Source organism: Chanodichthys erythropterus, chromosome 16 (assembly GCF_024489055.1).
Source record: "Chanodichthys erythropterus isolate Z2021 chromosome 16, ASM2448905v1, whole genome shotgun sequence".
NCBI lineage: Eukaryota > Metazoa > Chordata > Actinopteri > Cypriniformes > Xenocyprididae > Chanodichthys > Chanodichthys erythropterus.
The window spans coordinates 38,143,663-38,171,019 of NC_090236.1; the positions used below are offsets into that span (position 1 = coordinate 38,143,663).

The following is a 27,357-nucleotide window of genomic DNA, read 5'->3' on the forward strand; positions in this document are numbered from 1 at the left end:
GGACACTGAGTGGGCTGCCAATGGATGCACATTTTTAGCTAAAAGGGACACCTGGCAGGAAGCCGTTGATAGACTCTGGGCCAAATTTGGAAAATGAATGTCTGCAGACTTTACTGGTCGGCGGTCTATAGTTATCAACACACTGCCAATTATATGCTGTTCGTTTTCTTGTTAAGTGGATGTAAGTATGCTGCTTTGTTCACTTAATATTCATGTAGTACTTTCAGAACCAGTGAAGCATATCTCAGCAATAATGAAAAGTGAACATGCCAACCTGGATTTTTTTTTTAAATACACACAAAACCGGCAGCGATATTGAATTTACATTCCTGCTGGTATGGCTTTATTAAACTAGTGCTTTGATAAAAAGTTCAAGCAAACACATTAAGACGCATATGAAGTGCAAAAGCAATGCATTTATGTATTCTTTTGTGTGCACAGTCACAGAAGCATGATGGGAAGGAAAGCAAAACCCTGCCATGCTCAGAACCCAAGAGACCGGCAGGCTCTTCAATCAGAGCGACAGCATCCGGGCGGCACTCAGACTCGTCACATCATTTTTCCTTCAGCACATCCTCTCTGGAGTCTCATTACTTTTGTACACAGAAGCTCCCAATCTGAGGACCGTTCTTGTTGCGTCCCAGACAATATCCTGACGCACCTGTTGTTTGATGGTTCACTTGCAGAGCAGTTTGTCCCAGTGTTCTCTATACCACTAATGTAAATAACATCTAAACGACGAGCGGCGGCGCCTAAGAAGGAAAGTCGCTGGAGATCTTCCTCTGTGAGGATCAGAACAAACAAGCACTTATAGATTGTGACAGACTATCACAGATGGTGTTTGTCTGGTTTTCACAATAGCACAGATGATGGTGCACAGAGACAGACAGAAAGATAGATGGAGAGATGCTAGAAAATGTACTTTGAAGTGTGGGGTTTTCCTAGTTTACAATGTCGGTACAGGTTTAAGCCTTTTTGAAGACCTGTTTACTCACAACCCCAGCGGCTCGCAGCTCCTGCAAGCAAAGAAAACATGCTTAAAGGGAAAGTTGACCTAATTATCAAAATTCTGTCATTATTTAATCACCTTCACGTCATTCAAAACCAGCATGACTTTCTTTTCTCCTTGGAATGAGAAAGATATTTTGAAGTATGTCTACAATGAAAGTCAGTGAGGTTTAAAACAACAACACTGAGACATTTTTCTCAAAATATCTTAAATCATGTAGTTTTTTTTTGTTTTGCTATAGGGTCATTCTGTGTCAACTCAACCAGAGGTCCTCAAATTTTTTATTTTGTTCATATTTTCCTGTAGAAAGACAAACATAAATAGTGATGAAAGCCAAAATATTAAATGTATATTTAGATGTATATTTACTCAGTGATTCACCATTTTGTAGAGGGGGGTTCAATTTGATTTGGAGCCAAATTAGAGGGGTGTAAAAATGACTTTAGAAAGACGGCAGCATCATTATTTTAGTTTTACACAGAGATTGGTAGGTCTGTTAGTAAAATCTGTTGACTTTAGCAATCTTTGTTGCATTATATGCCAATGGTGACCGTTCAAAAAGGCAAAACACACCTATTGTGCTTTTTTTGCCTCAAGTTTGCTCGCCTGTAACTCAAGAATTCTTTTAGATTCTAGTTCTTAACAAACTTTCCTTTAGGTATCTTCATTTTAAAGGCCCTTGATGGTTCAATCCCAGAGATATGAAGGGCCTTTAAAGGGTTAGTTCACCCAAAAATTAAATTTCTGTCATTAATTACTCACTCTCATGTCGTTCCACACCTGTAAGATCTTCGTTCATCTTCAGAACACAAATTAAGATGATATGTTCAGTGAGGCCTGCATTGCCAGCAAGAAAATTAACACTTTCAGATGCCCAGAAAGCTGCTAAAAACATATTTAAAACAGTTCATGTGACTACAGTGGTTCAACCTCAATGTTATGAAGCGACCAGAATACTTTTTGTGCACCAAAAAAGCAAAATAACGACTTTTTCAACAATATCTAGAGATGGGCGATTTCAAAACACTGCTTCATGAAGCTTTACGAATCTTTTGTTTCAAATCAGTGGTTTGTCACGTGAACTATTGAAATTTAGAAACACTTATGACATAATGAAACCTTGTTTACTGAAATCACGTGACTTTTGCACTCCAAACCACTGATTTGAAACAAACGATTCGTAAAGCTTCATGAAGCAGTGTTTTGAAATCGGCCATCACTAGATATTGTCGAATAAAGTCGTTATTTTGTTTTTTTGATGCACAAAAAGTATTCTCGTCGCTTCATAACATTAAGGTTGAACCACTGTAGTCACATGAACTGATTTAAATATGTCTTTAGCAGCTTTCTGGGCACTGAAAGTATTAATTATCTTACTTTCAATGGAGCCTCAATGAGACACAAAAGATATCTTAATTTGTGTTCTGAAGATTAATGAAGATCTTAGGGGTTTGGATGACATTAGGCTGAGTAATAAATTACATCATTTTCATTTTTGGGTGAACTAACCCTTTAAAAAATGAAGACACCAAGAGGAAAGTTTGTTAAGAACTAGAATGTAAAAGGATGTGCACAAGAAGTACTTTTGCCATTTTTGAACAGTCACCATTGGCATATAATGCAACAAAGATTGCTAAAGTCAACATATTTTACTAACAGACCTTCAATCTCTGTGTAAAAATAAAATATTGATGCTGTCATCTTTCTAAAGTCATATTTACACCCCTCTAATCTGGCTCCAAATCTCAGGTGAAAATTGTCATCCTAACCCCTCTACAAAATAGTGGATTACTCAGTAAATATACATCTGTGACATTTAATATTTTGGCTTTCATCACTATTTATGTTTGTCTTTCTACAGAAAAAAATATGAACAAAATAAAAAATTTGAGCCGGGGAGTTTCTGAAATGTGGTTTATTTGACACGGAAAGACCCTATAATTAACTTGGTCCATGTTCCCTAACAGTGCTCTTTTTTTAGCATGTATAATTTACAACCAGATGGTGTCAGCAATGTCCAGTTCTTCGGTAATGCTACAGTCAGAAACGAGGTTTGGTTTATTATTCATGATCAAACGCACAGCTGAAGCCAAACATCTGTTGTTATTACCTCCACCCATCACAATCCCATCAACTTCATTTAAAAATCCTATCAAATCATAATGATGGTGTTTGACGCCCATTAGATTTATTTTAAGTTCAAATGTATTAAAATAATCAGTCTGTCAGTGTTGTGGCTTTTCATGTGCGTCAAGTTTTGAGATTTGACAATAGCTCTAGGGTGAACTAACAATTTCTGAGATGCTGCATATGCTTTCGGCTATTTCTGATATTATACTAGATGTATGCGAAACTATCATACCAGATAGGGAATACCATCAAGGACGTTAGAAATGAAATGCATGAGAAGTGGCTAACCAAGTGAAGTTCATCTCCCTCAATCCAATGGGTCCATCCCCTCCCCTCGATCTCTCCTCTCTGCACACACACCAGTTTATCTCCATCCCAGGTGATGGTGGTCTATAACGCATAACAGAGAAGGTGGTTTATTTTTTAACTTTCACAGTTCGACTGCAAAGAAACACAGGGAAGCAGAAGAGATTTTGCAAGAGCAGTTGGAAGAGAAGAGCACGTCTATACTTTGTCGGCACAAAGAGAAAATTAAATTTGACCCAGGTTTGCAAAAGTGTTTGCACCGCAATTACAAGCCGCACAAAGAGAAGTATGTTGAAAATGCCCGTTCCTCTGCCTGCTTTCAGAGGCTGGAATGAAATAACACAATGCCTGGCACTGTGTGGACTGAATGAGGCGAGTGATTTTTGTTCAGAGCAAACCGGGTCACAACATCTTTACTAAACGCTGCGTTTCAAGTGTTTTCTATTGACTGCAACTCAAGGAAAAACTTCACAGGTCTTTTTTGAGTTATATCAGAACATGAGCAATGTTCAGATTTCATAGAGTTCACTTCCAGTGCAGCACAACTAACAAAATGCTCATGCAATAGAAACTATAACAAAACTAAAATAAAGAATACTCTGCATATGTTTATGGCTTTAGTGGTTAAGCAGGGACCAGATTTATCTCTGCAATAGAGCAGGTCCTAGATATAGCAAGTTTCTCCAAATGAAAGGAAAAGTGAGAGGAAAATGAAAGGAACGAGAGTAACACTTCTTATTAGATTAAAGAGCCAATTATTGCTCTCATTTCACACTTTCCCCTTTTCTCATTAGTTGAGATTGTGAACTGTAAATGACATGCACAGTTAGTGATTTTCAAGGGCAATGCAATCATACAAATGGAGAATTATTACTTATACTGGAATGTTATAAGATTTTTCTGAAAATAGATATAATACACCATGCAGGCCCATTTATATAAAATAGCTAGGTAAGAAAATTATCAGAAATGTTATGAATGAGAAGATCTTATGAGAAAATTAGTTTCAACATCTAGTGTTCTTGCAATGAATAAACATCAAGTGTCATGTGTAATGTTGCAAGTTCATCTCAAGTCAAATAGCATTAAAGGGTTAGTTCACCCAAAAATGAAATTTCTGTCATTAATCACTCACTCTCATGTCGTTTCATACCCGTAAGACCTTCATTCATCTTAACAACACAAATTAAGATATTTTTGATGAAATCCAAGAGGTTTCTGATCCCAAAGAGAAAGCAGCGTAATTACCACATTTAAGGTCCAGAAAGGTACTAAAGACATTGTTAAAATAGTCAATGTGACTGCAGTGGTTCAAACTTAATGTTATGAAGCGACGAGAATACTTTTTGTGCGCAAAAACAGAACAAAAATAATGACTTTATTCAACAGTTTCTTCTCTTCCCTTTCAGTCTCCTACGCTGTTTACGTTCATCGCTTTTAGGTTCTACATCAGAACGCAGACTCATTATTGGCTGACGCTGATCACGTGAGCAGCACGAGGCATGCATGTGATGCCAGCCAATAATAAGCCAGCGTTCTGATGTAGAACCTGGAAGTGCTGAACATAAACAGCATAGGAGACTTACAGAGAAGAGAAGAGATTGTTGAATAAAGTGGCTATTTTTGTTTTGTTTTTGCGAACAAAAGTATTCTTGTCGCTTCATAACATTAAGGTTGAACCACTGCAGTCTATTTTAACAAACCTTTCTGGACCTTGAATGTGGTCATTTCATTGCTTTCTCTTGTGAATCAGAAACCTCTCGGATTTCATCAAAAATATCTTAATTTGTGTTCTGAAGATGAACAAAGGTGTGGAACGACGTAATTAATGACGGAAATGTCATTTTTGGGTGAACTGACCCTTTAAAGTTCTTTAAGCCTCCAAGGTTTGCTCACCATACATTTCCTGTCGTCCACTCCACTCAGATCCTCCTCAAACTCCTGACCAACCACAAAGTCCATGTTGTAGTTCTTGAATGTGCTGAGCGTCTTGATGATGAAGTGATCTCCGTTCTGAGTGATGTCTTTATCAGGCTTCAGCAAGGTGGCAATCTTTCTAATAGCTACATTTACATCTGGAAAAGAAAATTATACCCCATGAGAAAATGTGGATTTCCCGCAGGATACACTTATAAAAAGGTACTCCAGCATTAGCATAGTACAGTGATGGTTTCAGATGGAAATAACGTTGTATTTCAACTGAATGATTACCAGAGACATGCACCATATTTACATGGTAATCTGAGGAATACAACGATTCGTGTCCAAAACAGTTTTGCAACATTTTTCTTAGTGTAATCAACAACATCTAAAGGAGAAAATGACAAAAGTAGTAGAAAACTGCCATTTCGTTTCCCTTACAACAACAATTTCCCATGATAAGTAACCATAACAACCTGCGAAAATAAGTCTATCACATTAAAACTACACAGCATCTTGCTGAACTAATGTCCACAGATTTTTCTCACCATAGAGGTCCTCTGTCACCATAATAATAATAATAATTATTATTATTATTTGCGTCACCAGAATAGTACTAAACTTGTTGACTTTTCTGGTACTTTTGTGCTATCTGAACGATTAGAAAAGGCTTAATGGTGGTCACACTTGCGATCTTCACAGTCAATAATGACCGCCATTAGAAAAAGGAAAAAAGAGACCGTCATAAATGACAAGGACAAATATGAATTTACAGAGCAATTTTTGTGGTGAAATCTACAACAATGAAGCAGAATTTGATGTCTATTTATGTCCAAATACAAAACTAAATAATGGTAAAGAATTATGTATGATTATATAAGCAAATAGGGGATAAACAGCCCTATGTATATTTCTCTCTTCTAGTGGTATAGGGTTGCAAAGGGGCGGAAAGTTTCCAGTAAATTTCTGGAAACTTTCCATGGGAACTTAACCTGGGGAATTTTTGAAATATTACAATTTGGAAACTTAACAGGAATTTATGGGAATTATTTGAAAAGTTTGGGAAATTTATATAAATCTATATTTATATAAAATGTATCATATAAAAACATATATAAACATTTTGTTTGGTCACAACATGAAATAAAAATTATTTATTTTTCGCAATTATGTTATTTATGTCACATGATCCTTCAGAAATCATTCTGATATGATGATTTGATACTCAGTTATTATCAATGTTGAAGACAGTTGTGCTGCTGAATATTTGTTTTGAACCTGTGATACTTTTTTCAGGATTCACTGATTAATAAAAAGTTAAAAAGAACAGCATTTATTCAAAATATCACTTTTTATCAATTTCACACATCCTTGCTGAATAAAAGTATTAATTTCTTTCAAAAAAAAAAGAAAGAAAAAAATTACTGACCCCAAACTTTTGAACGGTAGTGTACATTGTTACAAAAGATTTCTATTTTAAATAAATGCTGTTCTCTAAATTTTTATTAATCAAAGAATCCTAAAAAAAAAAAAAAAAAAACAACGTATCGCAGGTTTTAAATAAATATTAAGCAGCACAACTGTTTCCAACATTGATAACTGAGTATCAAATTAGTTAGAATGATTTCTGAAGGATCATGTGACACTGAAGACTGGAGTAATGATGCTGAAAATTCAGCTTTTATCACAGGAATAAATTATATTTTAATGTATATCAAAATAGAAAACCATAATTTTAAATTGTAGTTATATTTCACAATATTACTGTTTTTTTTTTTCTTTCTGTATTTTGATCAAATGTGGATGTTATGGACTGGGGGAGTGCATGCAGGGGGCGTGGCCTCAATAGTCCTGCAGTAAGGAATGTGCAGGGAACTAAAATTGCAAATAAATATGGTTGTTTTAATCAAAATTATGCAACAACTACTTTTAAGGCTAACCTGCAATTTTGCAAATTCCCTGTTTATTCCCATTAATTCCCATATATTCCAGTTAATTCCCATGGAAAGTTTCCAGCTTTGAAAATTCCCGGAATTTTGCAACCCTAGTGGTAATACTATGAAATTACATATGATTTCTTTCACCAGATGGTGCCAATCTGCCTTCCATGCATTGATTAAAATACCTCCAGAATTTTTAAATTACTCTATTAATATTTCTGTTACATAATTTAGAGTTGAATATTGTCTAATCCATGAAATCCACTTAAAACACAAAGTTCTAAAGAATAAATATTATTGAAACAAAATTCAGCGTCAGATGTGCTATCCAGAAGGTTTAGGATCTAATGCTGTAAAACTCACCCAGAGCTTTCAAGTACTCTTCAAAGTTCTCGTTGGAGATCATTTTCCAGAAGCCGTTATAATCAGCAGCCATTTCTGATCAACTCTACTGATGGGTTTGTTCAAAGAAGATCTGATTTCGCTGTTCTCCAAATGCTTTTCATCTGAGAGAACGGCTCTTTTTCAAACGGTCATAATCCGACTACTTATGCATTACATTGTGTTCTGTTGGATACCGTTATGGAAACAGTCTCTCCGCCTCTAGAGTTTGGATCCATCACGCAGACTTGGACACGATACCACGCCATGTAATTACGTCACATAAACTCTGTGATCAAGAGCTGTGGAGAAGAGCAGTGACCTGGAACACAGCCGGGGCTAGTTGTCACAAGAACTGTATCTCAATAGCTGTTTTTCAGATGAGTTTTAAATGTTATACGTCTAATGAATAAAGTTAATGTCTTTGTGTGCATTATGTGTTTGCAGCTTAATTGTTTTGTTTTATAATTTTCCAAATTTTACTGAAATGATAATCATCTTTTTAGGTTTCATTGTGACAACTTACCCCATATAATGTGGCAACATGCTAAAAATGTTAAAAACACATGAAAAGTTTTTTTTTTTTTTTTTTTTTTATAGATAAAAATAAACAAATTCACTCACACATAAAATACATCCTTCTTTTGAAATCTTTCATTGTTGCAGGTGATGAACTTTTTATTCCGTAGACTGTGTGCATCTATTTGTTTGTATGCATATCTTGTGCTTGATAAAAGATTCAACTCAATTGTCACTCGTTTCATCTGCCTGATGCTTTGAATCGGCACACATGGCTCTTCTATGCAAAGCAGGGGCCATGCAGAAGAGAGGGACGCTTCTGTTGAATTAATTCTCCAGCTTTTCTTTTGAGACGGCATGAAACAAAGGCATTAACATCCAAACTCCACACTCAAACACTGTCAGCGGGAGGGCTTCAACATCGCAAAAACCACCCTTAAAGCAGCGTTTGAGCCAAAACTCGCAGTCGGTGATACAAGAAACGATTCAGATAGAGATCACTTCAAATATCCCAGACTACATTCTTCTATTTTATTTTGTCAGAAACTCTTTCGCCCCAACCGACAAAGCTTGATGTGCCGTCTTTAGGGACCTGACAACATGAATGACGCTTTCTGTGCAAATGGAAATGGAAGAGGCAATGTTTGCTCTCCAAAGTGTAAAGGCTCTGTTATTTATCTTCCTTGTGACATTCAGCAAAAGTCAACAAATCTCAGACCTGCTGAACATAGACCTACAGCTCTGCAGTGATCTGGCAAATCTAACTCCTGCAGAGACAGGATAAATTCCTAAATCCTTCTCCACACATTACACTAGGAAACCATGGTCATGGATAATGCTCACTTTACACAAGACAAAATACGAAACCCCTCTAAAGCTGCTTTCACAGGCAAGAGGGAATTTTACTCTTGCGAGACATATTTTGCCATTTCTTGTGACTGGTCACATTTAAAGTTGCTTGGCGAAATTTTGAGGCCGAATTCAAATAAGAATCGTGCAGATCCCAATAACAGAGTGTTTACAGTAAATTCCTACGGAAGTTGAGCTTCATGCCTGCGCGGTGCATTGTGGGATTGGCAGTGGACCAGAGAAAGCGTCCGAGAGTGGCAAAAGTTTGGGAAATTCACACATTTATGTGAATTTCAAGCGAAAAACTCGGTCAGCAGCCAATCACTGTGAGGTTCAGATAGTGACGTCTGTCGTGAGAATTTAAAATATGCAAGTTTATGCTGGATTTAGTGCATAAATCATTGTTTACACATTAGACGCTTTGCACTTGTTATATACGTGTTAAATATTGCAGTTTGGATGCTTTCATTGTGATTATACTGGCTGGGTTTAGAAAAATTGACAGGATATCTTTACTTGGGGCATTTGAAAAACAAAGCTTGCCTATTTCCAAACGTGCATCTCTGATGATTATATTGCCCAATTTTATTATATTATATAACAACTGGAAAACGTCCAATGTGTACACAATGATTTACACTAAATCCAGCATCCACTAAAATCCACATAAATCCACTAAAACCTGCATATTTTTAAGGCTCAAGACGGACATCATTACCTGAACCTTACAGCGATTGGCTGCCGACTGCGTTTTTCACTTGATATTTGAATAGTCAAGAGCTGCTCAACCTTTTTATGCTCTTGGTCGCTCTCAATGCTTTCTCCGGTCTGCTGTCAATCCCGCAATGCACCGTGCAAGTGTGAAACTCAACTTCCAAAGGAATGAAACGCTCGCTCTACTCTGCGCCAGTGGACACGCACCGTGAGAATCCATGCGATCGGGAGTTTCGCATGAGGGCGAACATTTTTCCCACACAGATTTAATTCATGTTCAAGTTGGTCAAACTAATTTGCCGTGCTGATCAACGTAGTTACTTGATTTGAAAGTGACTTCTATATACATCTCTACACTACCGACAATTTTGCTGAAATTTCGATAATGTGACCACAACTTTTTAAACAAAATTTCAAGGGGCAAAAAAGGTCCTTCATCCATTATTAGTTTAGCAATGTATAAAGCACTGCTCACAGAGATGTCATTTGCAAATCAAGCAGCTTTCTGTCGGTCAACGACACACATCAATTCATGTTACAAACTTGAACTGTGGTGGTTAAATCTTTGGCCCTGACGCAATATTCCCGATTGCTTGGATTCCAATTGAAATGACTGGATTTCGCCCGTGAAAATTCGCTGAACAACGGTAAATGTGACCGCACCTTAAAGGGACATATTTTATTGGGGGTGCTGGATTTAATATTATGGGGCGGTGCCATGGTGTGGGATTTCAAACAAAATCCTAATATTAAACAGCCCAAACAACACTTCTTGTCAGACAGGGTGCACAAATGAATTTTTGCGAAACAGTCGTGAAACAGGGAGCTTTGTCCTGTAAGACGTAAGCAGTGTCCCTGATTTCATTTGTCTGTAGACTATTTATTTATCTATTTATTTTATAATACTAAAAAATGCGATTGCCGTTTAAAAATCCATTTGCGCAGCTGTAATTTTCTAGCTAGAGTGGGGAAATAAGCAGCCATTAACATGCATTTGTAGAGAGGTTTTTTTCTGCTGATAATGACATAACTCATTAAATACACCAGCTAGGACGTGTTCTAGACACATGGATAACATCCTGATTAAACCTGTCAGATCCAACAAAAATACTGTTGGAAAACACTTTTATCAGAATTTTGTGTATTTTTTTTTTGTTAAAGCTGTTAAGTTATTAAGCAATATCTCACGCAAGTTTTTCCTTTGTGTTTTATATAATGACCACTAGGGGGTGCTCTTAGCACAAAAAGTGAAGCCGCCAATGTCCCAATATGGCGCTAACATTTTGCGCCGATTCATTACTCGAATCTGTGCAGTATTGAATTTGCGCATTAGTGAACGTGGAGTCGCGATATCAAGGTCCCGCCCACACTCCCGCAGAATCAGTTAGTACAGTTTACTGCAGAACAATGTCGGTCTGAAATAAACAATTACGGAAATGTAGAAATTCCCATTAAAGCTCCAAAAAAAATTCTTTTGGTGCCTCAGTGACTATTTCACTCAGAGAAACTGTCAATCTCAGCTGTCAATCATGACGTCACACTCCCGTTTTTATAGCATCAAATAATTAAATAAAACCAAACTTGTTTAAAAGAAGGAACACTTGAACTTACATCAGCCTGATAAAAACTACCTAAAATGGCAGAAACCATCTTTGGAATTGTGTAATTTGATTGTTTAGTTTGCCTCACGTCCCTTTAGATTACATTAGAGGGTGGGGTTTGTGACCAATAGAGCCAGATCACACGTAAATGCGCATCAATAATAATATCAATAGCACTTTATGGCGTGTTATACGCATGAACCCCCCTACCCCCATCATACCCAAGAGCATGTCATATACACGCCATAAAGTGCATATCATATGCACGCCAAAACTCATTTTGGCGTATACATTCTACGAGATTACACACACGTATTATTGATATGCATTCTCATGTGATCGTGTTGGACCTATACTGGGACCAGCCACTTGGGGTGATCAAATAATTTTTGCTTCACTTTTCAGGACACCAGATTTAACAGCATATAAAAACAAAATAATCTTTAGAGTAATTTTATAAATAAAGGTGGAAAATTAATAAAATGTTGGAAGGCAAAACTTTATTTCAAGTAGTGTCGTCTTAAATTCCTACAGCACCCCCATTTCCTGCAACCATGCTTAAAGGCCAATTCACACTGCACTGACAGACATGGATTGAACATGTTCAATCAGCGAAAACAAGCACCAACCAACAGCAACAGATGCTGACAGGGGTAACACATTGATCCGACAAAACCCGACAGTGTCTGTCCCATTGGTCGGCGTTTGTCGGTTCAGTGCAAATTGGTCTTTACACCACCTCAGGCTATGGGTTCCCGACAGCTTACATCAGTCTTGTATTGCTTGCTTGGTAAGAGGTCTTAGTTTAATGTCTTTGTTCTTCATCTCACTGTCTTGGGTATAAAGGTTGTGCTCTCGTATGTAATCAATGACAGAGTCTGGTAAGAGATATTTAACACTGTGGCCCCTCCGTAGGGCTCGTCGGATCTCTGTAGCACTGATCTCATTGTGTACCCACTCCCGAACCAGGAAAATTCTCTGCCGGTGCCTGGACAACAAGTCGGACTCATGTATAGCCCGGTCTGGCTGCAGGCTACCACGGCTCACGCAGACCAGTCCGAAGCGGCCCACCACCTCCTCGACATGATCGTCCCTCCACAAACCAGGCACCTTAAACGTGTCCAGGAAATCCGCTCCACAAAGCAGCTTCAACTGTGGCACGTCTGTAGGGGGGGAAATCGGTCACATTACTGATTGTATATTATTGTCATTTTCATCTTTTCAATGGTTATATATAAGTACTATTTGCTGTTATCAAAGATGGGGCAGAAGGGCAGCAGCAGCACTTCATCACAGAACTGTCAAGGTTGTCAAAAGAAGCGGTAACAAACTGACAACTGCTTATGAATCTGAATATAGTGCTTAACTTGAATGATAGCAGTGTACAGAGCCTAGGGCTTTCACAGAGACGGAAACCATCATTTAGAAGATCTAAATCAGTGATATCTAAAAAGAGATTTTTTCTAAGTGCCAATTCATACAAAATCGCTTACAGCACCTTTTTAATGAGTCTGTAATAAAAGAAACCAAGTGTTTCTGAACAATATAAATGTGATTGCTCATTCACAGCTTTCAATTTTCAATGTCATAATTTATTTACCCTCGTATCTTACAAGACCTGTATTACTATCAGTGTTGGGGAAAGTTTTAAAAGTAATGCATTACAATATTGAATAAAATAATAAAATAAATAAATAACTAATTATAACTTTTCTCATCATGGCTGGACTACTATGACAACAAAAAAGTTCTATTTGTGGCAAATGTAAAGGTCCTTTCACACCAAAAGTGAAAAGAATAAGCCTCAGGCTGAAGGAAATGCAAATTCACTTCTGTACAGTAGAGGGCGCAGCTCAAACAAGTCTTTCAGCTGTGCTGCCATTCTGGAATACAGAAGAATAGGATGCAGGAGAAGTAAATCACATTTAGTCTAGAATAACCATCATGTTCACACAGCACACACAACGCTTCCGCACTTACTCCCAGGAGAGCTGTCAGTCAATAAATGACAGCAATAAATTATTTGAAAAACTAACTCAGATATTTTGTTGTAAATTTAAAAGTAATGTGTTACTTTACTAGTTACTTGGGAAAAGTAATCTGATTACTTGTAATGCGTTACCCCCAACACTATAATTTTGTTACAGACAGTGTTGTTAATGTTAACTAAAACTATTAAAAAATATTTTCAAATCAAAATAAAATATATTAGCTGAAACTTAATGTATTAAAGCTATACAGAAATATTATTAAAATTATTTTAGAAAATGACAATAACAAATAACAAACTTACTAAAAAAGAAAAAATGAAAATATACAAATAAAAGCTAGAAGTCAAAACAAGCCAAATTTATTTATACAGCGCTTTATACAATACAGATCGTTTCATAGCAGCTTCACAGTAAAAAAACAAATGTTAATATTGCAAAAATTCATCAACTTTGAAACAACTTCAATTTCAGCTGTAAAGCAGCTTTACAAAAGACAATAGTGTCAATATTAATCTTAATGCAGTGTCAATAGTGATACCCCCATGTCATGTTTATGTATTTCTTCAGTCGAAAAGACATTTTCACTGGGGCTCAAAGGGTTGAAGGTCTGTATGTCAGTTTCATTGCAGCTTCAAAGATCTCTACATGATCCCAGACGAGGAATAAGGGTCTGATCTAGAGAAACAATCAGTCATTTTATAAAAAAAATAAATAAAAATGTATACACTTTTTAACCACAAATGCTCATCTTGGACTGCTCTACGATGCACAACGCATGACGTAATCACATTGCAAAGGTCACGCGTGACGTATATTGTGGTTAAAAAGTGTATACATTTTTCTTTTCTTATTTTTTTAATTACCAATTGTTTCTCTAGATAAGACACTTATTCCTCGTCTGGGATCGTGTGGAGCTCTTTGAAGTTGCACTGAAACTTCAACCCGTTGTGAAGTCCAATATATGGAGAAAATCCTGAATGTTTTCATCAAAAACCTTCATTTCTTTCCGACTGAAGAAAGAAAGACATGAACATCTTGGATGACATGGGGGTGAGGAAATTATCATGAAATTTTAATTCAGAAGTGAACTAATCCTTTAATAGCACATAAGCAATAAGTATAATAGTATCTGCAGTGTTAGAGCGATACTGTACCAACCAACAAAGTATGCCAAATTATCATAACCTTCTGCATCCTCCCTAACTCTGGAATACTGGAAAATGCATTGTGGAAATTGTGTTCAGCACTTATTTTGTGCCTGTTAACTGATTTGCATATTTCCTTTAATGTATCATTTGCTAATACAATAAAAAAAACCAAAAAAAAAAACAATGCTTTCCCAGTCTTTTTTAAAACGTTATGGTGGCTCAAAACATCCCACACACAAAATGATATATTTGACACTCGCATGAAAACCTGCAAAAACTCTCTTGTTCTTTTCTCAACGCTTCATTAGAAATCATTTCATGGCCAGCAATGCTAGGGCTCGACCTCAGCGGTGATATTTACAGCATATGAAAGAATCAATAGTATGCTTTTAACTCTAATTCTCTTGCTATAACATATGTCTCTGAGCTGGCTTTTGTTTAATCAGACATGAATTGCAGGGGGCAGGGAATGAACCTTGCAGGCCCACTAAAGCTCTTTATTTCTCCTCCGTGTGACTAAACATAGACCTAAAGCGATGTATGTGCACACTGCAAGGAGCTGGAGAAACACCACCCTCTTCAGACTTACTCTAATAATGGATACATTCATGAAAACACAGTAATTAAAAGCATTGTGCACATTTCAATACAAACACTAATATTTCCAGACAAACATAAATGGCTTAATTTAGCAAGCGCCAAATTTCTCTGTTTTTGTTCTATTATTTGAATAAAAAATAATCCTTGTGATAATTCAACATGAAATATAAGATTAAACGGATCCCTTTCTGAAAAAGTCGATGATTTTCAACATCTTTTAGGTTAATTCCAATGGATATGTTTATTTATCATTCTAATAGAAGGATGAGGAGGAGTTCCTTTATGTTATCTTCAGTTTACTTAGTCAAAACAAGGGGTTTGCAAAGAATCAAGGCATCCTGTGAAAGGTTTTAAGATAACAGGGTTTTCGTGTGCATGTGTTCTATCATTCTTGGCACTTGTCTTGTTTTAAAGTTGTCCTGGCTATTAATCTCAGCTTCATTAATAGTCCGAGCACGCTCGTCTTAAGCCCAGTCACCCTGTGGAGGGTATTAGACTTCATTAGCATGCTCCTCTACAACACCCCCAAATAAAAGCACTGTTAAAAAAAGAGCGCTTGTGCTGGCCAGAGAGAAGACAACAGCCTGTTTTAAATGCACCGGACTTATCTAAAGCGATTAGCAAAGACAGAAAATGCTCTGTTGGGCCGGAGAAGAGGCTCAGAGGAAACCGAATTGTGTTGAGAGGTTTCTGTGGCAATTTACAAAGACATACTGAGAGGTGGGCGGGGCTTACCAGAGGATGGTCGCTCATTTGTGGGCGGGGCCTTGCTGTGGTGGTACTGAGCAGCTATGCGGCCATAGTGGTACCTGTGTTTAGAGAGATAAGCAACAGTGAGCATGAATGACTATACTGTTTAAATAATCAGCTTATGAACATGGGAGAAGCTTTACATTCTCTCTGAATTACATGAACCTAAAGATTTACATCTTAACTTCTCCAATCTCTCACAAGAGACTGTAATCAGCTTTGGTGTTGCGTAGGAGTGTGTAACTATTACAGGGAGATACTTACTGAGTACAACAGTTGTTAAATATATATATATATATATACACACACACACACACACACACACACACACACACACGTACACTACCAGTCAAAAGTTGGAAACATTACTACTTTTTTTTTTTTTTAACAAAGTCTCTTATGCTCATTAAGGCTGCATTTATTTCATAATAAATACAGAAAAACGACAATATTGTGAAATATTATTACAATTTAAAATTATGGTTTTCTATTTGAATATACTTTAAAATATAATTTATTTCTGTGATGCACAGCTGAATTTTCAGCATTATTACTCCAGTCTTCAGAGTCACATGATCCTTCAGAAATCATTCTAATATGATTTATTATCATTGTTGGAAACAGTTGTGCTGCTTAATATTATTTCATGATTCTTTGATGAATAAAAAGTTAAAAGATATCAACATTTATTTAAAATAGAAATCTTTTGTAACAATATACACTACCGTTCAAAAGTTTGGGTTCAGTAATTTAAATTAATACTTTTATTCAGCACGGATGTGTTAAATTAATCAAAAGTTATAGTAAAGATTTATATTGTTAGAAAAGATTTATATTTTGAATAAATGCTGTTCTTTTTAACTTTTTATTAATCAGTGAATCCTGAAAAAGTATCACAGGTTCCAAAAAAAATATTAAGCAACACAACTGTGTCCAACATTGATAATAACTGAGTATGACACTGAAGACTGGAGTAATGATGCTGAAAATTCAGCTTTGATCACAGTAATAAATTATACTTTAAAGTATTTTACAATAGAAAACCATAATTTAAAATTTTAATAATATTTCACAATATTATTGTTTTTTCTGTATTTATTATGAAATAAATGCAGCCTTGATGAGCATAAGAGTTCATTCAAAAACATTAAAAATAGTAATGTTTCCAAACATTTAACTGGTAATGTATGTGAGTGTTTAATGTATAAAGTGAACAGTGGACATTAGGGTATAAGAGCATGAAAGGGTGAAAGAATCTTAAAGAATCTTTAAGGTAGCTGAAAAGATTTTTATTTTTTTTATTTTAAGAAATGCATTGAAAACTTGAGTGTTTATAGGGCAGATGGATGGATGGATGGATGGATGGATGGATGTACGGATGCATGGACAGTTTTCCTGTGATGTCAAAGCTGAATTTTCAGCATCATTACTCCAGTCTTCAGTGTCACATGATCCTTCAGAAATCATTCTGATATGATGATTTGCTGCTCAAGAAACATTTCTGCACAAGCAATGCTGGAAGAACTTGGCCAAAAGAAGGTATCTTATAAGATGTCTACTTTTTGCAATTTCTTAATGAGTGCACCTTAAAATGCTGCCTACATAGCCTACAGTGCTCACTGAGGTTTAGAACAGAGCCTGTATGCAACAATAGGTGCGTCCCAATTTGCGTACTTATGCACTATTCTATGACATTTTTAAGTATAAATAGTGCAAGTAGTGTTCACACTGAATATTCCAAAAAGAAAAAGTAAACTTTAAATTCCTGGATGATGCACTACATTAACTGAAAAAAACGAAGTGTGGAATGTTGAACACTTCATGCACTGTCAGACTCTGATGTTAAATGACAAAATAAGCTTATACAATTCACGCACTACATGGATGAGTACATAGTGTATAGTGCGTCATTTGGGATGCAACTTATGTCCTTTAAAATCGCAAAAACTCAACTTGGTAATTCAACACATAGGTCAACTGCAAGGGCACCCAAGCAATTGTGAATTTCGTCCAGTTGTGCCAAGAAGTAAATTACGAAACTAGAAAGACAAAGCCCTGGCACGGGCCCCTGGCGCAAAAGCAGCCATCCTCTTTCCTGGCATCGGAGTATTAATTAGCCACCTAAGGGTATAGCTAGCAGTTAAAAATATTTGAGAGCTCAGAGGGGTCTTAAACAGTCTCTTGTTCTCACTTAAGGGATTCAAGAGGAGGAAAGGCCCATCAAGGCAAAAAGAGGGGACAAGAATTTGGCATGGGCGAAAAATGAAAACCACTAGCAGCCAAATACTGGAGGATGACAGGGTGTTTCGTATTTTCTGAGGCAGAATCCGAGGAGAATGGAAACCGTGGATCTTATGATGGATAAAAGGACTGGAATGAGTCACGTCAGCGCCTGGCTATTTGATATCTCATACACCGGGAATTTAAGGATTCGGCTCCTATAAAGTTTTGGCTTTAGCTCAGCTCTGACATTTCTAAGATGACAGTGAGTTTGTAAAGTCTTTCATAAAAGGTGATGCAAGGTGAATTCACAGATATAATGGCAATGTGGAATATTTCTACAGTAAAGAGCAAATACCTATATTCTATACCTGCTTTTCTTGTATATAATGCACTATATAAATGAGAATTCATGTGAGATAGAAGACTCTTTACATCAGTTCATTGAAGTGAAGGATAACTCAACATCAGCCGTAACTATATGGCGCATAATATTATTTCATATTAATAACACCAGAAAAAAAATTTGAACAGTGCTTTTGAAGTGCTTTTCATCAAAGATGACTCTAGCTCTGAACCTCAGAGCATTTCCTGCGATAATGGAGATGCAATCAGGATTTAGCACCCTATCTGTCAAAACCAGTTAATGTTTCCTTTACAGTCAGTGTCCCAGTTGTGTTAAAAGACTCCAAAAAGTTTCTTGTCTCATCAAACTTTTGACGGGATAAAGGATTCACATTAGTCATGGTAAGAAGCCAATGAAGATACTGCATATTCACCTCATGGCCACCGCAGTCTCTGTCCAATCCACCTGCTGGCTCTCCCAGTCATCTACGGAAACCCAGTCAGAGCTCTGCAGGGCCAGTCTGGCCATAGCAAGTCTGTGTTTCGAAGCAACAAGACCCTGTTTACCATAACTATCACCGACAGGAGATACAATGCCACCCACCACACGATACAGACCTGCGAGATGGAAAAAGACAAAATATCTGACCCAAATTGAGTCAAATACATCATTATCAGATGTCAAATATAAAGCATGCCACAGTTCCTGTAGCTCAAACAGTATAGCAATGCCAACCACATAGGCTCGATTCCTGGGAAATGCATGAAATGATAAAATGTAAACCATGAATGTAATACACCTCTTTTGGATTAAAGGTGCAGTATGCGATTTCTGAGAAACACTGTTGAAAGTGGATCGGACTGAGCTGCCCAACACAATTGTAGCCAATCAGCAGTAGGGGGCGTGCCCACTTATGATGGGGAGGAGAGTGAGCCAATCAGCAGTAGGAGTGGGCGTGTCCAATCATGATGGGGAGGAGAGTGAGCCAATCAGCAGTAGGGGGCGTGTCCACTCATGATGGGGAGGAGAGAGAGAGTGAGCCAATCAGCAGTAGGGGGCGTGTCCACTCATGATGGGGAGGAGAGAGAGAGTGAGCCAATCAGCAGTAGGGGGCGTGTCCACTCATGATGGGGAGGAGAGAGAGAGTGAGCCAATCAGCAGTAGGGGGCGTGTCCACTCATGATGGGGGAGGAGAGAGAGTGAGCCAATCAGTAGTAGGGGGCGTGTCCACTCATGATGGGGAGGAGAGAGCACCGATCAGCAGTAGGGGTGTGTCCACTCATGATGGGGGAGGAGAGAGAGTGAGCCAATCAGCAGTAGGGGGCATGTCCACTCATGGTGGGGAAGGAGAGAGAGTGAGCCAATCAGTAGTAGGGGGTGTGTCCACTCATGATGGGGAGGAGAGAGCTCCGATCATCAGTAGGGGTGTGTCCACTCATGATGTGGGAGGAGAGTGAGTCAATCAGCAGTAGGGGTGTGTCCACTCATGATGGGGGAAAGTGAGCCAGTCAGCAGTAGGGGGCATGTCCACTCATGATGGGGGAGGAGAGAGCACCGATCAGCAGTAGGGGTGTGTCCACTTATGATGGAGGAAAGTGAGCCAGTCAGCAGTAGGGGGCATGTCCACTCATGATGGGGGAGGAGAGAGCACCGATCAGCAGTAGGGGTGTGTCCACTTATGATGGAGGAAAGTGAGCCAGTCAGCAGTAGGGGGCATGTCCACTCATGATGGGGGAGGAGAGAGCACCGATCAGCAGTAGGGGTGTGTCCACTTATGATGGAGGAAAGTGAGCCAGTCAGCAGTAGGGGGCGTGTCCACTCATGATGGGGGAGGAGAGAGAGTGAGCCAGTCAGCAGTAGGGGGCGTGTCCACTCATGATGGGGGAGGAGAGAGCACCGATCAGCAGTAGGGGTGTGTCCACTTATGATGGAGGAAAGTGAGCCAGTCAGCAGTAGGGGGCGTGTCCACTCATGATGGGGGAGGAAAGAGAGTGAGCCAATCGGCAGTAGGAGGTGTGTCCACTCATGATGGGGAGGAGAGAGCACCGATCAGCAGTAGGGGTGTGTCCACTTATGATGGAGGAAAGTGAGCCAGTCAGCAGTGGGGGGCATGTCCACTCATGATGAGGAGGAGAGTGAGCCAATCAGCAGTAGGAGGTGTGTCCACTCATGATGGGGGAGGAGAGAGAGTGAGTCAATCAGCAGTAGGGGGCGTATTAAGTATTATTATTTTAAATCGAAATACACCGAAATTAAGTCACAATCTCGAACTTCGAATTAAAAAATGGAATTGTCGATGCTGCCGCGCCCCCATGTCGCGTCCGGTTGCTTGCCAAGCGGAAAAAAAACACTGCCAGTCAACCTCCTCTAACAGCCACTCAAAAGATAGCATGGCAACTGCAGATGCAGGAGACCCATCATCGACAGAACTCGAACCCCCTCCTCTTTCACTGAAGTCGCTGGTGTGGAAGTATTTTGGATTTCCAGTGAGTTATGTTGACAAAGTTTGCGTTGTCGACAAAAAAAAAAAACAACAGTTTGCAAGCTATGCTTATGTGCGTTAGGAGTATTCATAGCCGCAGACATGCGACCTTATTCGGTGGTGGAAAACTCCAATCCCAAGTAGAACGCATCTCACAGCTACGGTGATTATATTGCATAAAAGTCTAGTCTGAAAAATGGCATAGCAACCTGTGCTTTAAAAAAAATAAATGTAAAAATCGAGAATCAAATCGAACCGTGACCTTAGAATCGAAAATGTAATCGAATCGAGGATTTGGAGAATCGTGACACCCCTAGGGCGTATCCACTTATGATGGGCGAGGAGAGTGAGTCAATCAGCAGTAGGGGTGTGTCCACTTATGATGGAGGAAAGTGAGCCAGTCAGCAGTGGGGGGCATGTCCACTCATGATGAGGAGGAAAGTGAGCCAGTCAGCAGTAGGGGGCGTATCCACTCATGATGGGGGAGGAGAGAGAGTGAGCCAATCAGCAGTGAGGGGTGTGTCCACTCATGATGTGGGGAGGAGAGAGTGAAGAAGGGTTATGATCAGACAAGAGCTTTAAAGGAACACTCCACTTTTTTTGAAAATAGGCTCATTTTCCAACTCCCCTAGAGTTAAACAGTTGAGTTTTACCGTTTTCGAATCCATTCAGCCGATCTCCGGTTCTGGCGGTACCACTTTTAGCATAGCTTAGCATAGTTCATTGAATCTGATTAGACCAAAGAGTTTTGATATTTTTCCTATTTAAAACTTGACTCTTCTGTAGTTAAATCGTGTACTAAGACCGACGGAAAATAAAAAGTTGCGATTTTTTGCAACTCGCAAAAAACTTTTTTGCAAGTCGCATCTTTGCATTGACTTAACATGTAAATCACTCGCGCTTACCGCTTCATTCGTGTCCGGTGTGAACGCACCATAAGACCGACAGAAAATGAAAAGTTGCGATTTTCTAGTTGTTTCTAGTTGTTCTAGTTGATTTTCTAGTTGTTCTAGTTGTTCTGCAAGTTGAAAAATCTGAACTTTGGCGAATTTCCACGCCGCGTTAACCAATCAGGAGCTTGCTCTAGTAGTGACGTGACGTAGCGAGCTGAGGCAGAAATTTGAAACAACAATGGAGGACAAAATCATCGTCGCTGTACATCTTCATACATTTATAGAAACAGAAATAAAAAGGATCGTGTTTGAAAGAAAGTGAGTGAGGAGGTCGGACAATCTGATAAGTTGTAAAAAACTTATTTTAAAAACTGTCTTTACTCAATTTGAGCTATATATACATATATATACATACATATTAAGACTACAAGCCAACTAAAGACGACCAATTGAGCTTATTCGCTGTATTTTACAATTATTTCCCCACTGACAAGTTGTGTTTATTCAGAGGAAGTGTGCAGAAAGCAGTTGGAGAGTCTGGGACACATAAAGGAGCGGGAGAGCCCCTCTCATGATGCGAATTCGCGTCTGTTGTGAAGGGATTTTCACGCGCGAATGAAGCGAGTAAACTCAAAATGTTCAAGCGCCCAACTACGCGCGAATAGCGCGATTTATTCGCGCAAGTCGCGTCTGGTGTGCACACAGCATTAGTACACGATTTAACTACAGAAGAGTCAAGTTTTAAATAGGAAAAATATCAAAACTCTTTGGTCATTTTTAAGCGCGATGCTAACGGTCTAATCAGATTCAATGAACTATGCTAAGCTATGCTAAAAGTGGTACCGCCAGAACCGGAGATCGGCTGAATGGATTCGAAAACGGTAAAACTCAACTGTTTAACTCTAGGGGAGTTGGAAAATGAGCCTATTTTCAAAAAAAGTGGAGTGTTCCTTTAAGACCAGTGTTAATATAAGAAAAGCTTTCCAGTGCTGGAGAAACCTGAGCGGGAAGGCCTGAAAACAGACTCTGAGGTTGTGTTGTTTCTGATCCATATGTGAATAACACTGGTTTTGCTCTTTCACAGAACCAGGCAAGAGATGCTGTTGTTGTAATGTTAGCTGTATGAACAATTTTGAGTGTCATTGTTTTTCCTTGTTGTTCGCTCAAGCATTATTTTGATTGGTTTCAGCTATGATAAAGAGACATCAATTCTTGCATTGCATGTTTGTGCCTTTTGGGGGCGGGGCAATGAAGGGAGGGAGTTCGTTTGGGTTGATTTGAAATAGAGTGCACCAGGGATGACGCGTTTTTGTAGGCAAAACCCGGAAGCGAGTTAGCATTTTAGGACTTCCGGTTCCAACGCGTAAAGTCTATGGGTTTTTTGAATGGGTTTTTGCTAAACCGCCTGAAATAAGGTCTGTGGTAAACAAAGCATCTAAATACTTTTACGTTTTGATCTATGACATAAAACACACCAGTTATAACCCACTTGTGATTTTTTAAACTTTTACTGTGTCTTAAATTCGGCGGTTGCTAACAAATTGCTAAAAGGGACTACTTCCTTTGGCGGGGACTTTAGACATCATCATGACAAACAGGACATTTGGACAGCATTTCTCATGAAAAAGTGGATAAGTATTCATACACAGCGCATATATAATCAGTGAGCATGTTTTTAAATAGAGTTGTTTTCTAAATAAAGTTTGAGGAAGCTTGGTGGTGACGACGTTGATCCGCAACCATTGTGTGCTGTAGTACGTTTATAGCCTACTGTTAGCCTTTTATATCTGACAACTTTATTTAGGCTTCAAAATGTATAAATGTTGTGTTCACTTGTAAAGATTATCTTGATAGACAAAACATGTAAGTGTCATAACCCTTTGTTAAACACAGAGCTTATTTTTTGCGATTTTCCAAAAGTCTATGGGAAAAATGAATAGGCTTTCAGTCGAGGGAACCCGTGCGCTGCTAACTTCCGGGTTGGCCTACAAAAACGCGTCATCCCTGGGGCACTCTTTATCAAGTGTATCAATCTCTTACTGCAAATATCAATCACTTACTGCACCTTTAAAGCATCTGCTTTGAATGTAAATAAGTGGCTTATTAAATAGACATTGATTCCTTAAGTGCAACAGCCCTACAAAAGTTTCCAAGTCACCGCACACAAATTAACACAGGCTTTGCATACACAGGCAGACTCTAATGAGTAGCTGAATGCTTAATGTTTTTGCCAAATAATGTTCTAATTTTGCATAGTCAAGATGAATTCACATCACACAGCAATTGTTTGCATTTTCTCATTTAGCTGCTCATGCAAAAAATTATAAAACAGAATTTATTAATAAAATTAAGTTTTAAAAGTCTGTTTTAATTTTTCATAAAAATGGCAACGAACCAAAAACAAGTCTCCAGACACTCTTGAGGTAATATAATATGCAAGCTATTTGGCAACTTGTCATGCTATTTCTGAAAGTATTGGAGTACACTTTGTACAGTAAATAAACACAAGCAAAAAAATCAGTGTGCCAGCACCATGTTGAGGCCGTTGAGAGGTGCAGTTACATCATGTCTGCACTGCAAGCTAGCAGTGCAACACAACAAAATGTTCCAACTCTAATCTAACTTAAAATGCTTGCTTGCAGTGTAGATTCAGTGTTTGAACAGCTACAAATCCTCTTGCTTGTAAACGTTGGGTATGAGCTTATGCAAGTACATTTTCACAGGTCAGCTGATGTATCTAATGCAAAAGCACTGCTAAGAGCATTAAACATTTACATTTTGCATTTGTCGATCATTCCTTACAGCCTTATACAAAAAAAGCCTCTGCATAAAATAAATATGTATTCAATAACAGGTTTAGACAAGGGTTGTTATAGCAAAAATATGTTTTTGTTAATTCAAATTAAGCCAAAATAAAATAAATAATAAATATTAGTTGAAAAACGTAAACTAAACTAAAATTAAAAATGTTGCCATGACCTTTAACTGGAATAAGTTTAAGTTGAAGCACTAACTTAACTGTAAATAACTAAAACTGAAATAAAAATAAATGAAACAAAAATAGAAATATAAAAATAAAATACTAATAAAAATGACAAAAGTGTGGAAGCTTGTTTCCACCACTGAATAAAAAATAGAAAATTGCGTTTTTATCTCATAATTCAGACTTTTCGCAATTGTAAGTTTACATCTTGCAATTCTAACTATTTTCAACTCGCAACTGCAAGTTATAAAGCTCAATTAATATTTTTAACAAAAAAAAAAAATATTTAAAAAGTCAGCCCTCAATTCTGACATTTTCTCGCAATTCTGACTTTATAAATCCCCTTTTGTGAGTTTATATCTCACTCGCAATTCTGATTTTTTTCCTACAAAGTCAGAATTATAACTAAGTGACTAAAATGTAAACTAAAATTAACATGAAAACTACTAATAAAAAAATAAAAGCTAATTAAAAAAGTATAATAAACTCAAATAAAAACTAAATTAACACTTTAGACATACTTCAGACTACAATTAAACAAAAATAATTCAAAATGCAGTAATATAACAACAGAAATCACTTCAATGCGACAGGCCCAGAGGGACAGTTGAAAGGAGGCCAGTTTTGGCCTGATAACAGATGATGGCCAGTTTCAAGTAAATGAACAGGTGGAACCAACCCGTCTGGTGCATGTGGTCTCTGGCCAGCTCAAATAGCCGCATGTGCTGGTGGGTAATGGGATTGAAAGAGCCACAGGCCAGCAAAACCAGAGGAATACGGCCAGCCATTTCAGTGTCTCACACCATATTATACTGGAGAACACTACAATAAAGAAAAATCTTAATCAATAAGCAGCTAACATTTGGAATATGAGCACAGAACTAAATGGTTTGCAGTGAAATGGGAAAACTATTTAGGACCAAATTATGTAATCTATGCATATTTGAGACAATCAAGCAGGATTAATGAAGAGATGACATAAAGCACAATACTTAATACCAAATATGCTACAGTAGCATGGACTTTACTCTCTTTGCAATGAATTATGTATGAATAAAAATGTTTTTTTTAATTGTTTTGGCTCCTATACTATTATTATATTAATTATGATTATGCTTGCAGGTCAAATTCCTGTACAAATATCATATAATAGAAACTATTGCAAAAAGCAAAACAGTATAACAACATCATGACTTTGATTTCATGTTTAAATGTGAAGCGTGTGACTAATAATTATGACTTTTTTTGTACATATGTGATGTATGTTAATGATGCTGTCAACCACATTTCTATCTTTAATACCTGAGGAAGCCCTCATCGCACACTGAAAAGCTTTAGTTACTTAAATAGTGTAAAAATAGACTGTTCTGTAAGCATTGGACTCCTTCACTTTGTTTGTCAAGTCAAGCCAAGGTATACAGAGCAACAAGTGCAAATTACACACTGGACAAGCCACTCTTTGATGACAAAATTACACTGTCTAAACCATACCCTGTAAACATACAACTATTATTTATTAAAATAATAGGTAAACAGATGGATGCAGAATACATATTGTGTAAATTCCTGACAACAAAGATATGTGTATGTGTGTTTAATGATGTAGGGGTTACAAAATAGGGGAAAAAATAGGACATAACACTGTGAACAGGTCAGAATGACCAAACAAGAACACATAAAGTGACTTAAAAACACATGAATAAAAGAAATCTGTAAAAGCTGGCCATGTGAATGAAAAGATACAATGGAAAACTGTAGCAGTTGTGGCATGTATGATACAATCATAGGGCATTGATGATATTAGACGCTATATTGATGTACTTTGATACTGAATGATATTACTCTAATTTAGTTAACACTCAAGGGCACTTCAATAGCACTACCACATCAAAAACATAAGGTCAGTACAGTTTGGATATCAGCAAAATCACTAACAGTAAACTTGAGAGCTTCTAGTAAACAGTTAACACAGCTTTAATTTAATTCATGACTTAGACAGCTGCCGATATCCGACGAATATGCAATTAAACAAAATATTTAAGGTAAATGTGTACCTTATCCAAAGATTTCTTCCAAGTTTACGCAAATGTTACATGCTATATCGTTAGCAGAATGTTTCACTATTAACGTCCCCCAGAACATTGAGATTGAAAACACAGTTCCTATCTATAGTGCGTCAGCGGCCACTAGTGGCGATGACAGAAGGGGTCATATGGCAAGCCGTTTTACTTTTATTCATTCTCAGGATATGAATTCTTGATATCAGCAATTCAGTTCTTGATATCAGGAATTACATTTCCACTAGTGACATTGGCAGTTTTTGATATCAACAATTCAATTCTTGATATCTGTAATTGTATTTTCACTAGTGAATGTCACCATAGACTGCCATTCAAATTCAATTGTTGATATCAATAACTGATTTCTTACTAGTTGAAATTCCAATTTCACATATCAGAAATACAATTCTTACTAGTAAAAATGCTAATTTTTGATATCAATATTCAGTTGTCACTAGTTGAAATGTCTATTCTTGATATCAACAATTGAATTGATACTAGTAATAATAGTAGGC

At 37.6% G+C, this 27,357-nt stretch overlaps 2 protein-coding genes across 3 annotated transcripts; both read right to left on the reverse strand.

Moving 5' to 3' along the window:
- Positions 1–965: 965 nt before the first annotated feature.
- On the reverse strand, positions 966–7,799 carry LOC137002832 (retinol-binding protein 1-like). Its single transcript, XM_067362739.1, has 4 exons — positions 7,669–7,799; positions 5,342–5,520; positions 3,428–3,529; positions 966–1,016 (listed from the first exon to the last, which is right to left on the reverse strand). Exons 1-4 carry the CDS (start codon positions 7,739–7,741, stop codon positions 966–968), a joined length of 405 nt encoding a protein of 134 aa, XP_067218840.1. The 5' UTR covers positions 7,742–7,799.
- A 3,930-nt stretch (positions 7,800–11,729) lies between these two features.
- nmnat3 (nicotinamide nucleotide adenylyltransferase 3) lies at positions 11,730–26,919 on the reverse strand. 2 transcript variants are annotated; one of them, XM_067362738.1, is made up of 5 exons: positions 26,837–26,919; positions 25,462–25,604; positions 18,858–19,041; positions 15,844–15,917; positions 11,730–12,532 (listed from the first exon to the last, which is right to left on the reverse strand). In XM_067362738.1, the coding sequence occupies exons 2-5, from the start codon at positions 25,568–25,570 to the stop codon at positions 12,138–12,140; spliced, it is 762 nt and encodes a 253-aa protein (XP_067218839.1). In that variant the 5' UTR covers positions 25,571–25,604; positions 26,837–26,919; the 3' UTR covers positions 11,730–12,137. The 2 variants fall into 2 exon arrangements, with proteins under 2 accessions (XP_067218839.1, XP_067218838.1); XM_067362737.1 differs by lacking the exons at positions 25,462–25,604; positions 26,837–26,919 and having other exon boundaries at positions 18,858–21,487.
- Between the last annotated feature and the right edge of the window lie 438 nt (positions 26,920–27,357).

What these genes read in the sequence shown, in the direction of transcription:
- LOC137002832 (XM_067362739.1), bottom strand. Translation starts at nt 7,741, where the DNA reads ATGGCTGCTGATTATAACGGCTTCTGGAAAATGATCTCCAACGAGAAC. An exon ending in AGAGTACTTGAAAGCTCTGG is followed by an intron (nt 5,521 to 7,668) that starts GTGAGTTTTACA and finishes TTTCTTTTCCAG; the next exon opens with ATGTAAATGTAGCTATTAGA. An exon ending in TGGACGACAGGAAATGTATG is followed by an intron (nt 3,530 to 5,341) that starts GTGAGCAAACCT and finishes TATGCGTTATAG; the next exon opens with ACCACCATCACCTGGGATGG.
- nmnat3 (XM_067362737.1), bottom strand. Translation starts at nt 19,210, where the DNA reads ATGGTTTACATTTTATCATTTCATGCATTTCCCAGGAATCGAGCCTAT. An exon ending in GAGACTGCGGTGGCCATGAG is followed by an intron (nt 15,918 to 18,857) that starts GTGAATATGCAG and finishes CTCTAAACACAG; the next exon opens with GTACCACTATGGCCGCATAG. An exon ending in AAATGAGCGACCATCCTCTG is followed by an intron (nt 12,533 to 15,843) that starts GTAAGCCCCGCC and finishes CCCCCCCTACAG; the next exon opens with ACGTGCCACAGTTGAAGCTG.